General features: G+C 40.9%; 1 protein-coding gene across 1 annotated transcript in view; it reads left to right on the top strand.

Moving 5' to 3' along the window:
* il1rapl1b (interleukin 1 receptor accessory protein-like 1b) overlaps positions 1 to 16,593 on the top strand; it is a 134,680-nt gene that overhangs the window by 69,491 nt on the left and 48,596 nt on the right. The window contains exon 5 of the mRNA XM_067387023.1: positions 12,571 to 12,645. Coding sequence (XP_067243124.1) covers positions 12,571 to 12,645 — 75 coding nt within the window. The remainder of the gene's footprint in view (positions 1 to 12,570; positions 12,646 to 16,593) is intronic.

The following is a 16,593-nucleotide window of genomic DNA, read 5'->3' as shown; positions in this document are numbered from 1 at the left end:
CCATACAGAGATTTGCACACGATATTGACAGCGAGAAGCCTGCCTTCACATGTGCAGAACGACCATGTGACCTTAAAGCGGAGCTTCTCAACCCTTTCCATTCCGAGGCCTCCATATAGGATGAGATATTCGCTCTGCTGTCATTATGACAAAACTGCTTGTTTCCCAAACTGGGAATGTCAGTATATGAATTAATTCATTTCAAGAACTGCATGTTAAAAAAAGAAATATGATTACAGTTCACTTCTTGAATACGTATTTTAGCACTTTAATTGAGTTCAGTTCTTGTAATATATTATTAATAATTGTTATTCATTGAGAGCATTTGGATGCCTGCTGAGGCCCCGGTTGAGAATCGGCATGAGAAATCTACCTCCTTTAGTCCCAGATTGCATTGTGATGAGCTCATGAAAAACATTATCAGTTGATGTTATCCAACTAAAATTTTTCTTTCTATTATTGTGCACAGTATTTTAGTTATCAACATCTTATCATATAATATTAGCATATTATCGTATGCTTCTGGAGACGAGCAGCATTAGTGTGGTGATCCAGAGGATTCGTTGAGGTCAGTGGACATTGAGGCTATAGGGTTTGGAAAAGACTTAATTTATGAATGTTTTACTGTGAATGTAGTGTGTTTGTAGGCTGAGTACAGTGTTCATTTACAGTAAAGAGTCCTGACAATCAGAGTATAGTCCGTAAGACATGAAGACACGTCACACTCCTCAGCGGTTATGTATGTTGTTATGTTTGTCGCAGCATTCAGGGCTTTCAGTGCGGCTGGTACAGTAAGCTGCTCAGCTCTCACATCCTGCTCTTTCTGTTTTTGATGACACATTTTCCTAGTTCTGCTACTTCCTGTGAGTGACAGAGACAGTTTTTTCTCGACTATACCAGTACGCATTGATGCATGGAACTACAATTCAAACAGAAGAGCAGAAATGTGTTGTGATTTTTCTGATAAGCAGAGACTGTTTTCCATCCAACTTGCATCAGACTAATTAGACCTGAAACCGTTGTGTTTATCCTGACATTATCCCTACATTAATACCGCCCAATTATTCTCATTAGTGGTTGGATGAGACACACCTCACAGTTGGCATCCTGGGAAACCAAAACGGAGTCCAGGATTGTGTGGACCAGATTCCAGTTCGACACTCGCTGGTCTGGTGAGAGAGAGACGTGTCGTCTGTGTGAAGGTGATGGTGCGTCCTCCTGTCTCTCTTCAGTCTTGTCTCTGTCTTCCTGAAATGCTTGAGCTTTATAAATCAGGTGTATTCATGTGGTTAAAGGTTTTATATATGAAGCTGCATATGACTGCTATCCCCTCCACATTTCTCTCTCTCTTTCTCATTTTTAATCCTCCTCTCACAGAAAGCACTCTGCACGTCTTAAAAGTGAGTCAGTGAATAAAAGGCCGTTTGATGTTTTTTTTTTAATTCTAGCTGCACTTTCATTGCTGTGTGAAATTAATATCTTTGCTAACAGCTGTCCAAAGGAGGTGTAGTGTGCTCTCTGATCTGTTTAAAACAGCCACAGGTCCACATGAATGCACTGTCTCCATCCTTTCAGCCATTAATGGCTGTTAACATGTTCCATTTTCTCTATGAATCCCAATCTGAGTGTGTGATGGTAAGTTTAGTGGCTTCCATTCAATTTGCTTTGAAGGGAGTTTTCAGAATGCTGAGGTCAGCTGTGATTTGGGGTGTGTTTAGGGGTGGAGCTAGAGGTGTGGTTTGGGGTGTGTTTAGGGGTGGAGCTAGAGGTGTGGTTTGGGGTGTGTTTAGGGGTGGAGCTAGAAAAGTAATTTGGGGTGTGTTTAGGGGTGGAGCTAGAGGTGTGGTTTGGGGTGTGTTTAGGGGTGGAACTAGAAAAGTGATTTGGGGTGTGTTTAGGGGTGGAGCTAGAGGTGTGGTTTGGGGTGTGTTTAGGGGTGGAACTAGAAAAGTGATTTGGGGTGTGTTTAGGGGTGGAGCTAGAGGTGTGGTTTGGGGTGTGTTTAGGGCATAGCTGTCAACCCTCCCGTATTTTAAACGCGCAGGTATGGTCTCCTCTCGTGCGTCCTCCTCACTGGACGAGGCAGATATCTCACTTTCAGATATCTGTTTTATAGATGCCATCAATGCTTTTACCTTTCTAGATGTATTTACTGAAATCAAAACAGTCCATAAACTATTATCCTCAAGAAAACTCCAGTCAAGCCAGCTTGCGCGTCAACCTGAGAGATCAGCCTTCAAATTTCTCGGTTTCTGAATGGACGGTTTGGCTTGATTGACATTATATACCATCGACCTGTCCTACAACGTCAGCACGCTTTGATCGATGGTTTGGAGATCGCGTGTTTCTCCGTTCGAGAGCGTATTTACGTTGATTGTTTACGAACGAAAGCTCACAGAAACGTGAAAATGAAAATGGTCTCATTTGAAAGAAAATATCCTAAGCTAAAAGATGATATAGTCTGACTGATTGAAGCAACCCTTATCAAAAGTGCAGGGGTCCTGACCCCCTGTCCCCAGTGCCAACGTAATTGTGTAAAAAAAAAGATCCCTTATTTTGGGGATGGATCCCGGGAAATCTCCCTTATTTTCAGTGTTCAATGTTGATAGCTATGGTTTAGGGGTGGAGTTAGAAAAGTGATTTGTGGTGTGTTGAGGGGTGGAGATATATGTGTGGTTTGGGGTGTGTTGATGGGTGGAGCTAGAAAAGTGATTTGTGGTGTGTTGAGGGGTGGAGATATATGTGTGGTTAGGGGTGTGTTGATGGGTGGAGCTAGAGAAGTGATTTGGGAGCTAGAGGCACGGTTCAGGGTGGAGTCTGACCGTCTCGATTGCGGCCAGCATTATATTACGTGTTGTGTGTTAAAACACACACATTCTTTGAGCTCAGCATGTGTCCATATTCCTGTGCAGAACACATTAATTGTTTCCATTTCATTCTCTCCTGCGAATGATAAGTGTTAATGGAGTATGTGTAAATGTCAGCTGTCTCATGAATTCATACATCTGGGATCTGTAATGACGATCACACATCATCAATTAATGCGTCTCTCTGGCAAATTATCACTCAATTTGTGTCTCAGCGTTCAGGGTGTTAAACTGCTGTTAATGAAACTCAAAAACACTTTGTTTTCACACCGGCAGTTTTTCTTCTTTTGGGAATCACTCATTGTTTCCATCCTCAAATCTACCCCTTAACACTATGATATCAGACATCCATTCAACTACAAACATATGAAAAATGATTCAGTGACCTTATGATTGTTTAGACGCCTCTACTGCCTCTATTGGTTCATTTGAAACTACAAGCAATAACCTCTCATCAAAATAAGATGCAGACAATGAATGATAATGTCAAGATATGTCAGGCATATTTTATGTTTTCTAGGTGTTGGTTTATTTATGAAATTCAGCAGTACATCATTGAAGAAAGAATCTGACGTGAGAGAAGAAGGGAAGTGCTTTATTTTTATGCTCCAGACCTGCCCAGACTTTAGCTCTGTTTTTTCCCAGATGGAGTAATTGGCTCTCAGGCAGAGCTTGAGTCTCGAGCTGTCAGTAAACACATCATCTCTATATAATTGAACACTTTCCTGTAGTTTTAATAGCACATTGTTCCAATGGCAAGTGGAACAGACCTCATTCGTCCTTCCGTTTGCTTTTCTAAGGGTAATAAGTATTATTTGGCTTATTTGTGTGAGAGGTTTTCTTAGGACAAGTCAAACTTGTAAAAAAGAAACACTCCAGACTGTAAAGCCCCCCACTCAACTTCTTCCAAAGCATATTGCAGATGGGGAAAGGTCAGGACAGATGGAGCAGGACTCTCCTTCATGTTTGTATGGACTGTGAGCGACTGTATGAATAATTCAGACTAAAGCTGTGTCATGTGACAGAGACACGTTCTCCCGTCTGGACGCAATAGGCTTTGTGTGTCATACAGAGGGGTCAGATACACGAGCCCAGAAAAATCCACAGGACTGTTTCTGTCTCTTAATGGGAGCGACGGGTTACATTAGACATAATCATTTCTGTGTGGTGTCTTCAGCCCCAGCAGGCTGTAATTTTCACCTCCGCTGCCCCTCTGCCACATGACAGCTGCTGGAGCCGTGACACTATCATTTTCCCTCCTGTTTCTCCAGCTCTCGCTGACCTGTGCGATCATACATGAGCGGCGGTTCTCGCACCACCACTGCCCTTGTGTTTTTATTATTTTATTAATGGCCGTCACCAATGCCATTAGTTCTTCTGTTGGAGGTTCAGTTTTCTCTTTACTAACATCCATGTTCACTTATTTGTTCAGTTTGTTTGTTGCACATATTTTTATATATATATACATATATATGTGTATATACACTACCACTCAAAAGTTTGGGATCGGTTAGATTTTTTATGTTTTTAAAAGAAGTTTTGTCTTCTCACCAAGGGTGCATTTACTTAATTAAAAATACAGTAAAAACAGTAATATTGTGAAATATTATTACAATTTAAAATAACTGTTTTCTATTTGAAAATATTTTTGTGCTGGCAAAGCTGAATTTTCAGCATCATTACTCCAGTCTTCAGTGTCACATGATCCTTCAGAAATCATTCTGATATGATGATTTGCTCCTCAAGAAACATTTATTGTTTACAATTGTACAAAATATTTGTGTACAATTTTTTTTTCAGGATTATTTGATGAATAGAAAGTTCAAAAGAACAGTGTTTATTTGAAATAGAATCTTTTGTAACATTATAAATGTCTTTACTGCCACTTTTGATCGATTTAATGCATCCTTGCTGAATTAAAGTATTAATTTCTTTAAAAAAAAATTAAAATTAAAAATCTTACCGATCCCAAACTTTTGAGCAGTATATCATTATGAGCACTGACAGGTGAAGTGAACAACACTGATCATCTCCTCATTAGTGGGTGGATATATAAGGCAGCAAGTGGACATTTTGTCCTCAAAGTTGATGTGTTAGAAGCAGGAAAAATTGGCAAGCGATTTTGAGTGAGTTTGACAAGGACCAAATTGTGATGCTAGATGACTGGATCAGAGCATCTCCAGAACTGCAGCTCTTGTGGGGTGTTCCCGGTCTGCAGTGGTCAGTATCTATCAAAAGTGCTCCAAGGAAGTAACAGTGGTGAACCGGCGACAGGGTCATGGGCGGACAAGGCTCAAGACGAGCTCCTGTAGCTCAAATTGCTCCAGAAGTTAATGCTGGTTCTGATAGAAAGGTGTCAGAATACACAGAGCATCAGTTTGTTGCGTATGGAGCTGCATAGCTGCAGACCAGTCCATGCTGACCCCTGTCCAAACATTTAGATCGTTAAATATCTTAAAGTAAGACATATAGAATCAGGAAGAATCTGTCTATAATAAAGTGGATCTCTCCAGTGAATCCGTCATGTCTAGCAGTGTGAACGTCCATTTCATGGTCACTTCATCTAATTTTGGAGAGGATTTTGTCTTCTTTTAAATTGTTTAAGTGATTGGTAATTTGTTGTGGTTGTTTTTAGGGCTGAATAACAATGGAGTTCAAATTGAATTTTTCATCATGAATGTGTCTTGTATTGTTGTCAGTGTCTCTCTGTCTCAGTGGGTTAGTTGTGGTGTTACACACAATCAGCATGTGTTGTTGTTGTTGTGAACGGGTCTCTGGCCGTGTGCCCTGAATGTGCTGCTGTAACAAACTGACCTGTGTGAGCAGGTGGACAGGCTGGCAGTGTCCGTCTCTGAGCGTTAGCCCTGTGTGTGTGTGTGTGTGTGTGTGTATCAGTCCAGTAGTCCACATGTACCATCAGCGTCCCTCACATGTTCCTCCCTGTATATCTCCATCACTCCTCCTGTTGTCCATCCGGATGGACACACTTTTAATGGTCTCATTTATGATTATTCCACGTTTGATAAACATTTCACCGCCATTCAAAAGATTCATTCATTCACTGGCAAACTAAATGAGCATAAATCTTTCCTCCGCTCTTGTTGAGTTTAATGAGAGCGACCGCGGCCTTCTGATGTGCCAGGTGTTTGTTCAGATCCTCCGTCACTGCAGCGTTTGTTTCAGCTAGTGAACTTTGTCAAGGGCAGAACTGAACGTGTCAGTGTTCACTTTAATGTTCTACTGAAGAGAACAGATGGCTAATGTGTGACGCTCACATCTGATTGGCCAGCTGAGATTTCAAGATAAAAACTAGAGAGAAAGAGAGTGAGACAGACAGACAGAGCGAGTTTCCCTCTGAGCAACCCAAACATTATAATCTCCTGCAAACATCTTTCTTGTAGATTTATGGAGTTGAAGCCGTCTGTTATCTGACGTCTTTGTGTGTTTTGTTGAGGCACAGACAGTGACATTCATGCATATTCATTCAATTAAAACAATCAAGTGCCTCTTTTTGATTTCCACTATAAACTCTCGACACGAGTGGTGTCTCTTCAGAAACAACACACTTCTTCATGCCGCAGCGAGAGGGACATTTACTCTATCTCTTAATTAAAGATCATATCACATCATTTTCTTCACAAGAGAAGAAAAATTCACTTCAAAGAAAGAGTGAGAAAAATCATTTCTGTAAGTTCACCAACTGAAAATGAGGCAAAGTTATTTGCATGAGAAAGATTGACGTTTTTAATATCCACTGCAGCGGCGTCAGGATTGGCGTGACTGAGCCGTCAGAACACCGTGTGCCGCAGCCGTCCAGAGCATCGTCCTCATTATTGAGAAAACAATACGTAATTAAAGTAATCATGATTAATTACCATTCGCTCACCATTTGCACATCTGCTTAATTATAAGTTTGGAAAATTCCTTCGCATCTGAATTCAGATTTGTGTGATGCTTGTTCTGATTGGTTTAGAGCGTCCTGCTCGTTTCTGAAGTCTGAAGATGACTGGATTTGTAAACAGCTGGATGTTCGTCCGTTGTTTTAATTACACAGAAGCGCACGAGAATTGCCTGTCATTGCAGGGAGAAATGAAGCCCAAAGCTAAACGTCTACATCACACAAGGCCGCTGCTGAGAAGGCAGTATACAGTGACGTACGGGAATCGATAGAGCGTTTTCCCTCTGCGCTTCATAAAGGTCTCAGCGTTTGCCCATTACAGAGGGCTGCTGGACTGCAGTAGGTGGGCTAGCAGGGTGAACGAACATGTTCATTAAGGGAACGCGCTGACAACTAAAGCCGCTTTAACCGTCGACACCCGGGAGTCCCCGGAGAGGAACCCTCGGAGGAGAAGCGGGACGTTAACCACAGTGTCAAAGCAGGTGGAATAATTAAGGAAAAAGAGAGAGCTCATTTAAAAGGGCTAAATCATGGCTGTAAGTTAATTACGTTGCCTTACCTTACACAGGAAGTGGCTGCACCAGGGGAGTGCGATGGATTTCCTTTTAAGGAAGCTCCCGGCTCATTAGCAAACAGCCACTTTTGAAAAGGAGCACGAAATAAGCTGCCTGACGGCCCGCAATGTGATTGACAGCTCAGTCCTCACCTGACGTCATTCATTTTGTGTTGTTTCTAGAGGAGAGGTTGACATTAGATTGCTCAATCCATTCAAGAATTGAGGCGTTGTATGAGGCGCATATAACAAGTCAGCTAGTGCAGGTGCGTCTCTAATGATAGACCACGGCCGTTTCAGAAAGCTGCAGATCCTCATTAAACCGCCTGCTGACATGTTAGAAAGGCGACTAGGTTTTAAGATATAATTTAAGCCGCTTGCCGTTAACTCTGTGTTTATTCCGCAGAATTAATGCCAAATGCCTAAAGGGATAGTTCATCTGAAAAACAAATGTTGTTTCAATCCTGAATGACCGTTGTTCTTCTGTGGAACACACAATTAAAGGGTTAGATCACCAAAAAATGAAAATTATGTCATTAATGACTCCAAACCCGTAAGACCTCCGTTCATCTTCGGAACACAGTTTAAGATATTTTAGATTTAGTCCGAGAGCTTTCTGTAAAATAGATAATAAAGTCGTAGTTTTTGTTATTTTTGGTCCAAAATGTATTTTCGATGCTTCAAAAACTTCTAACTAACCCACTGATGTCACATGGACCACTTTGATGATGTTTTTATTACCTTTCTGGACATGGACAGTGCACCGTACATACACCTTCAATGGAGAGACAGAAAGCTCTCAGACTAAATCTAAAACATCTTAAACTGTGTTTGGAAGATGAATGAAGGTCTTACGGGTTTGGAGTCATTAATGACATCATTTTCATTTTTGGGTGAACTAACCCTTTAAATATTTTGAGTAATTTTTGTCCATACAAAGTCAGTGGGCTCCAATATTGTTCTGTTCCCAGCATTCTTCAAAATATCCTCTTTTGTGTTAAGCAGAAGTATACAGGTTTGGGGCAAGTTTTCATTTTTGGGTCAACTATCCCTTTAGTGTCTTCAAGTTATTAGTCTAATCAGTTTGTCCGTGTACCTAACAAAAGGGTTAACTAGTCACATCATCACCCTTCAGTCAGTGCCACGTTATCAAGTTTTTTATTTATCCGTCACGTTTCCGTGCTGGTAGAATGTCAAGTGGCCGCGCTAAGTGGAGTGTTCAGGTTGTAATCGCCGGGCTCAGCCGCTGCTCGTCCGTGTTGATAGTGTTGGCTGTTGTAAGGCGGAGCGGCCGTTGACAGAGGGTATTAAAGTTAATCAGCATAGAAATGTCAGAAGGCTTCTTTCACACACGTTAGTGTTCTGCTAGCGCTCTCAAACAATGCGTCCTCGCTGTGTCAGGCGACTTCTAGAGGGCCAGCGCTCAGATCTATTCTTTGAGTGCGCCGGCGTAATCATGCGTGACCGGGAGCGACTGAGCTCTTTAATTAGAGAGACACGCATTCATTATTTACCCTTTTCTCCGAGGAGATTAGCTGGAGCCGATGCTTTGTGGGAGAGATACAGAGCTAAATGTACCTGAGACGGGCCTTTCTTCACCTGCTCACCGATTCAAGAGTCTGGAGGGTCTGAAAACGAGCGCCTTCCTCCGGCCATCTACAGTCTCCTGGCTCCCAAAGGTGTTGCTCCAGGTACGTTCGCGTCTACTAGACGGTGTATGTTCATATTCAGCTCGGAACTGAAGGCACACTGTTGGAGGAGGTTTTTAATTATAATAAATGAATCGATGTGAAGGTTCTAATGAGCAGATGCTAACAGTGATATTTAAAAAGCTCTCATTAAACAGTCTGAAGAGCTTTTGATGGCAGTATGTATGAGGTCACATCCTCTGGCCGGATGAAAGAGGAACTCTAGAAGGTCGTGCGGTTCATTTAGCAAGCACATCCAAAGGGTCGAGCCGCGTTCCAGGCCTTTGAAGCTCCTCTGCTGGCTCGATAGACGGTCGATGGGCCAACACAGGGTTCCAGGGAAACTTCACCCCGCGGCTTTTGAAGTCACTTTGTTTGCGCAGAAACCGTTCACTTAGCTGAAGGTCTTTATGAGAGCATAAGGAACGTTTGATTGGCTTTTAGTGTTCCCTGACAAAAGAGAAACCAAAGTTATGGTATATTTGCTTTGAAAGTGAGAGTGGAAGCTAGAAATCCCATGTGAATCTGCTTTCTGATGCACATCAATACATCAGGTCTTTTTTTAGTGTGGGTTAGATTCAAGTGGCAGACTAACAAGCACGAAAAAACAAAACAACTGGAAAACTGTGTAATCCAGCTGGATTTACGCACCTTCTCCGCTGGTTGCCAGAACTTTCTTCTTGGTGTGTCCCTTTACTAATTTACAGAATCAGTGGGACCCAATTATATTCAGGAGGAAGATGTCAGGCGCTCACCCCAACAGCTCCGCTCCGTACTGGAACAAAAGAATCAGCTTGCGCGGAGCTGACGGCGTGTTTAGAAGTGGATTACTTTCAGAAAGCTCAGTTCTGGGCTTGGCTGGGAGCCTGTGATGTTCAGCAGCCGTACGGAGAGCAATTTCCTTTCCGTCTCAGTCCTGACATTTCTTAAAGAGACCCCCCAGAGCGCAGCTCTCTCGCCCTCTGCGTGATTAGCCGTATAGCGCCGCGCCGTCGACTTGCAGAATTACAGCAGCAGCGCTCACAGCGATGGATTCACATGGATGAAACTAACGGAAAGGTCAACAGGACGAGACGCCTCGTGTGTATCGGGCTACGGGGATCAGTTATAGTAATTATGAGGCGAGGATGTGTTGAACATGAGAGTGGGAAGTTTCTTCACAGAGCTGAAATGACTGGAGCATCAGCTTTTATTAGATTCATCACTGGAACAAACATGAAAACGCTCCAGGTAAAGACTCGTCTCAGATCTGTGTAAGTAGTAGAAGCCTGAAATTACATAGAATGTGCAAATGTGTAACAAACAGCTGGTCTGAAATCTGTAATAAAGGTAATCTCTGACAAAACCTTTTTTCTTAATAATTCAATCTAATGCTCCATGCTTTTTTCTGTTTGTGATGAGCGAGAATGTTGATTCTCTCTCGTTCAGTCTCTTAATATTAACTGAGTGTCTTTAAAAGCTGCAGCCTGTGTTTGCACTGACCATGTGCTCCTCTGTAAACCCACTGTCCTGTCATCTTCTAAGGCCCGTCCAGTCATCTAAAGCTGCTTCAACACACATGATGATGGATTCAGTTCCTCCGATGGCCTCGGCGGATCTCGGGCAGTACAGCGGCTCTGTCAGATACGCTGTTACGTCATCATGGACCAGCGTCTGTGCGTTTCCAGCAGCTTGTTGAATCACTGGCAAACAGAATTCAGGCTGTTTTGGGGACAAAAATGGTCCATTCCAGTATTAGAGAAGTGTGTACACACACAGGATAGACTTAATCTTTCAGGAAACAAGCGTTAATGAGAGACAGAGACAGTGAGAGGGAAGACAGCTTTCTGAGGAGAGAGCCATGCAAATATCTCACCCAGCAATTCATTTTTTTCCCCTTGAACCTCTCCCACAGAATAATGATCCCAAATATGCAGCAGTCACCAGCGGTCTCTCCTAAGCAGAAATTGGATTTTGGATGAATGATCAGAAGGTTTACATTTCATCAAAATTCCCACGGTTTAAATTCAGCCTCGCAGAGTCGGAAATGAGAGTAGCTCTCGTTTGCTTCACCTGCGCAAAAAGACATGCACACACACACACACACACACACACACACACACACACACACACACACACACACACACACACACACACACACACACACACACACACAGGTTTGTTTTGCCATCTCAGTGAGGACTCTCTATAGGCGTAATGGTTTTTATACTGTACAAACTGTACATTCTCTCCCCTTTAACTACCCCTTCACCTAACCCTACCCATCACAGACAACGTTCTGCATTTTTACATATTTAATAAAACATTGTTTAGTGTGTTTTTAAAGCTATTTTAAATACGAGGACTCATGAAATGCCCCCATGTTTCATGTTTATGTCGTAATACCAGTGTAATACCCATGTCGTTATACAAATTTGTGTCCTCATGAATCACAAAAATGCGTGCACACACACACACACACACACACACACACACACACACACACACACACACACACACACACACACACACACACACACATTCATTTAATGCAGCTGGTGAATTCTGTGTGTAATGACTCTAACACTTTAAATCTGTTTTCTGACTTGAACACTTTTCTGCATTTCTCAGTTTCTCTGTTTGGTTTCTCCCTCATGCCAGACCAAAATGTCTCCATCTGGCTGTTGAACAGAAAATCATGCAAACAGAATCTGTCTGTGCAGTTTTACATTAAACAAAATAATCACTGCATATTTCATGGTGAAAAGGCTCATTACGATCATAAGATTTTCTCTGTGGAGAGGTTGCAGATCAACAAGAAAAAGAAAACATGAACAAAAACTTGTGTTTCAAATCTAATCTGAGTTTGTGTGGTTTACTGTATGTCTGCTGGGTTGTTTACTGCAGTACAGAGGGCAGTCGCTGCATTCGTCTGTCTGAATGTTGGAGTGAAGCTCAGTCATGTTCACTAACACATTACAGCGGTGTTGGAGAAACTCGACTGCCGTGAAAACAGAACTTACTTGATACCCCTGACCAGAAACCCCAGCATTTACCCTGGTGATGGGAAAGCACATTAACAACAGTTTTTTTTTTTGTAAATCGGACTGTCATTTTGCAAACATTGAAACTGCTGAAATCATGAGGTGAGTCGGTCAGATTACAGCATTTATCTGCTCCTTTTGAAACTCATTCATTGAGTGAATTCAGATGCAGACCGGTGACTTTCGGCCTGGACTCTGTGTATCTGTAGCCGTTTGTGTCTGCATGAGCCCTGTGACTACATGTGCACATAAATCCTGTCAGAGAGACACACGGGTTACACCTGCGGTTGAAACACTTGTTTGTCATGTGACTTAAGGGCACTTAAACCCAGTACATTTGCAAACTCGATTATTCTAATTGATCACTGATGGAATGTGTTCAAATCAAACCAGTGTGATCGTATTTGTCGAAGACAGTTAATATACAGCTGAATTATTGTCGTTTAGGATTTAGCGTTTGATTATGCAGCGATATCATAGACAGTTGGACAGTATTGACACACAACTAATTATTTGCTTTGTTGTTTGTTTTCCTGTACAGCACCACTGACTGACAAGCCTCCCAAGATCCTCTACCCGTATGAAAATAAAATGAGCGTCATGGAGATGCAGCTGGGTAAGAGCAGCGTTTATCTCATTATGGACTGATATTGTGTAACTGTCTGCAGGCTCTGACATTAATACATTGCGCTGAGACCTTGTGCTCTGTGTGTTTCTGTCCTGGATGGCTCTGAAATGAATGTGCTGTGTTTGATCACCTGTGTAATGTGTCAGAATCGCACCTTTGTAAAACAATAGAGCTTTTATGTGCCACATTTCATGGTCGTTTACGGCTAAATGAGTGTCAGAGACACCGACTCGACTGAGTGAACGTGAATGATGCCCTTCACAAAGACTAACCGGGCTCAGATCACTGGAAATATGGAAACATGGAAATAACCCCACTAAACCATGATTGCTGAAAGACTGGAGTAGAAAGCCAGTGCAAATCACCTGTTATGGTGTCCCACTTTGAGAAGCTCTTGTCAGGGAATTCTCTGGCTCTCTGGATAATGTTCTCAAGCGCCTGAAGGCATCTGGAAGAGTTACAGTCTATCCAATCAAATTGATTTCTATAACCCTTTTGACAAAACGCATTGTTTCAGAGCAGCTTATTATGATGTTAATGTTTATATCTTAATTAGGGCTGTTATTTTAACGTTAATTACATTATTTAGTTATGGTAAAAATTAACGTGTTAAAATTAATGCATTTAACGCACTTGCCCCGCCCCAGACTTGTAGGTCATCTGACTTTTCATACAGATGATTGATGATGAATATGAGCTTACTGCATGATGGAGCATAAAGAACGCAGTCAGAATGTCCCTAAAATTCAGGATATCAGGGCAAAAATGCTCGTCATTGAGAGTAAATTCTGCATTGAATCAAATGAAATTTTTCTTACTGAATCTACTTTTTGTAATGTCTATTTGATGCTTTACACAATTATGACTTAAAATGATCTTTTGGGGTTAATTTCTCATGCAAAATTTACGTGCGATTAAATTATGATTAATTAGATTAATTAATCACATAACATCATGTAATTAATTAGATCAAAAAATTGTATCGCTTAACAGCCCTAATCTTAATAGCTGCATTTGGCAAATAGAGCTGGGTTATAATATAGTTACATGTTGTGATGATGCAAACAATCAAGCCTAGCGTGCTTAACATGAGTGTACTGTATGTATGTGGGTACATTTGGGTATACTTATAGTTGTATAATTCATTATTGATATTGAGAATTATGAAACCTGTGAGGTTTTGTTCAATTTATAACTATTTGGTGATGTATGTCACTGACACGGGAAAGTGATGCATATAAACGACAGGGTTCAAAATCTTGATCATATCGCCGACCAAGCAGTTTAACTGTAACTGGTTAACTGAAAGTCATGGCATAATACACATTAGTAGTACATAATATCTTTAGTCCTGTGAAAGCCAAAGTCTTCTGTGGCAAAGAATAAAAAAATGCATGTGATGTTTGGATAATGGAGAAAAGAGGCAACATCAGGCGACCAGTTCTCCTCTTACTATAGTCAAAGTATAATGTAATTAGTAGATATATTACTACACTGATTGAACTGTAAGATCACAGTACACAGTTCTCTACGTCTCACAGAAGAGAAGTGTCTCTAAGATGCAGAAATTAGATGAAATGAAGGTGTCAGTTAAAGGACATTCTTGAAGAGGAATTATTCTAGTTGGTAGCTGTTGAATACAATAGAAAATTCTCTCTCTCTCTTTCTCTCTCTCTCACTCTCTCTCTGTGTGTGTGTGTGTGTGTGTGTGTGTGTGTGTGTGTGTGTGTGTGTGTGTGTGTGTGTGTGTGTGTGTGTGTGTGTGTGTGTGTGTGTGTGAGTTGTTTCTGTGGTTTGTAAATCAGGCATGATTGTTTTGATCTACGCTACCAAAGTAATGAATGACAAGCCTGAATCACATCTCTCAGCAGACTTCATATGATGGATGATTTACTGAAATGTTTGCCTTGATGTGATTTCTGGCTTCTGTATTAGGAAAGGCAATTGATCAGAGTAACACACCTGTGGAGAAAACAAAAAAACATCTGATGTTTTCTGGCCTGATAGTCATAAATAATTGTTTTAATAATAATGTGAATGAGCCTGTAATGAATGTGTCATCTTATCATTTTAACTATAGCATGCCCCACAGAACTGAGCAACACCAGGTTTGGCTCAGGTGAAAGGGGCAGTCGGTTCAGATGTGTCTTTATCCTTACGTTTATTCCTTAATCTTCATCATCCGTTAGTTTGTGTGTTGTTCTTCTGCTGTTGGAGTCTATGGCAGCTCATAGAAACTGACCTAGAAACAGCATGATCTGAGCAGCGGGGAAATAGCACCACCTACTGGTCATTTAATTCTAGATTTGTTTTGCTTATAACTTTTGAATATGTGTCCTACAGTAGATGTCCAGAAGGCATGAGACCGGTCTTGGTATTGGTCTTGTTCAGTCATTTCCAGTTTTACTGGGTCGGCCATATTGTCCAACAATTGATTTAACAATTTAACAATTGCTTTTAAAAACACGCATTTGAATTTAGTAATAATTATAATTATAACAACAATGATAATTTTATAATACTATCCCATATGAAAGTAAAATATTACTAAAGTAATACAACTGCACTGTAAAATAATGAAAAAATTAATGTATAATAATAAGTGTTGTATGTTAATTATTTTATTTTACAGTAAAAAAATTACAATTTCTTCACTTGCAACCCATGAGCTTTTGTTTTGGTGGAAAACTGCAATTTCTGTGAAAATAGCGAAATAAACGTGTCTCATTACAAATCTAGTGGAAAGCCTCTATTGGACTTTGCCTGTTCTAATAACCCCAGCACTCTCGGTGTCCGCAGCTCCGGTCAAACACATGACTCCTGACATGAAGTTGGAGCGATGAGATCTGACATCCGGGCAGGAGAGATGGCCACCAAACGCTGAGTGACTCACTCGCTAAATGGCAACGCCACCCACCTTTCGTTTCCATCTGAATGCACCACATGAGAATCCAAAACAATGTGCAAACATGATTGTCAGAGACTCGACAAGAACCTTTTTGGCAAGTGGGTCGCCAGTGGATTGGATGAACTAGTTTTGCATATTATGGGTAAAATAACCCAGACTGTACGAACAGACCTGAAGACGTTGACAGTGTTAACACTATTGTGGTTGGTTGATCTATTATTCTTGCCATTTGCAATTCAATATGTAGATATTACAATTCTGTATGTAAATAAACATCTTCTCTTCTTGTGTTTATTTATCCGTCTATAGTTGCATTGAGACGGTGTTGACTCCCGTGCAGTTGAGCGTCTCTGAGAACCAAAGACAAACCTGAACTTTATTCTGCTACTGTCTTGCAAACACTATTATTTCTGGAGAAGTACATTTAGTTGTACTCTATATGTGGTTATTTTATTTATTTATTTTATTTATTATTTTTTGCTTGTATATTATTTCTTTATCTTTGGACACACAGTGACAAAATTCTAATATAATCAAATCTGAACTGAATTTTTTTTACTGTAAAATATATAAAGAAAAAAAAATATTTGCCAAATTTTGGCAACTTCATGTGCATTAACATTTTATCATAAATATAACCATCCTTTACAGCATGTACGCTATTTAAAAAAAAAAAAATTGAATATTTATCTTTTGTTTTATTTTTTTGTTGTTTTCTACATTGCAAAATCAGCTTGATTTCATATGCTAGTGCACAGAACCTTTTCGAAACGAATAATTATGTGAAAGCTCAATGTTTCCGTGTGTCGATTCCCCCACCAAACCCCATTTTCCCTCTCAGCCGGCGTCTCTCTGCAGCTCGCCGGAGTCGACCGCTGCCGCTTTGGTAAATGTCACAGCTGTGGGGCTGTACAGCAGATCAATATTACATCATTTCTCTCAATTAGAGAAAGCTTATCGTTACTCTAAGGAAGTCTTATCTGTATTCAGTTGAGCTTTCCAAGTTACAGGGCAAGAGTTACACGGCA

The sequence above is a fragment of the Chanodichthys erythropterus genome, chromosome 6 (genome assembly GCF_024489055.1).
Source record: "Chanodichthys erythropterus isolate Z2021 chromosome 6, ASM2448905v1, whole genome shotgun sequence".
Taxonomy (NCBI): domain Eukaryota; kingdom Metazoa; phylum Chordata; class Actinopteri; order Cypriniformes; family Xenocyprididae; genus Chanodichthys; species Chanodichthys erythropterus.
The sequence above is the reverse complement of the archived record's forward strand: the minus strand, read 5'-3'. Positions and strand labels throughout refer to the sequence as shown.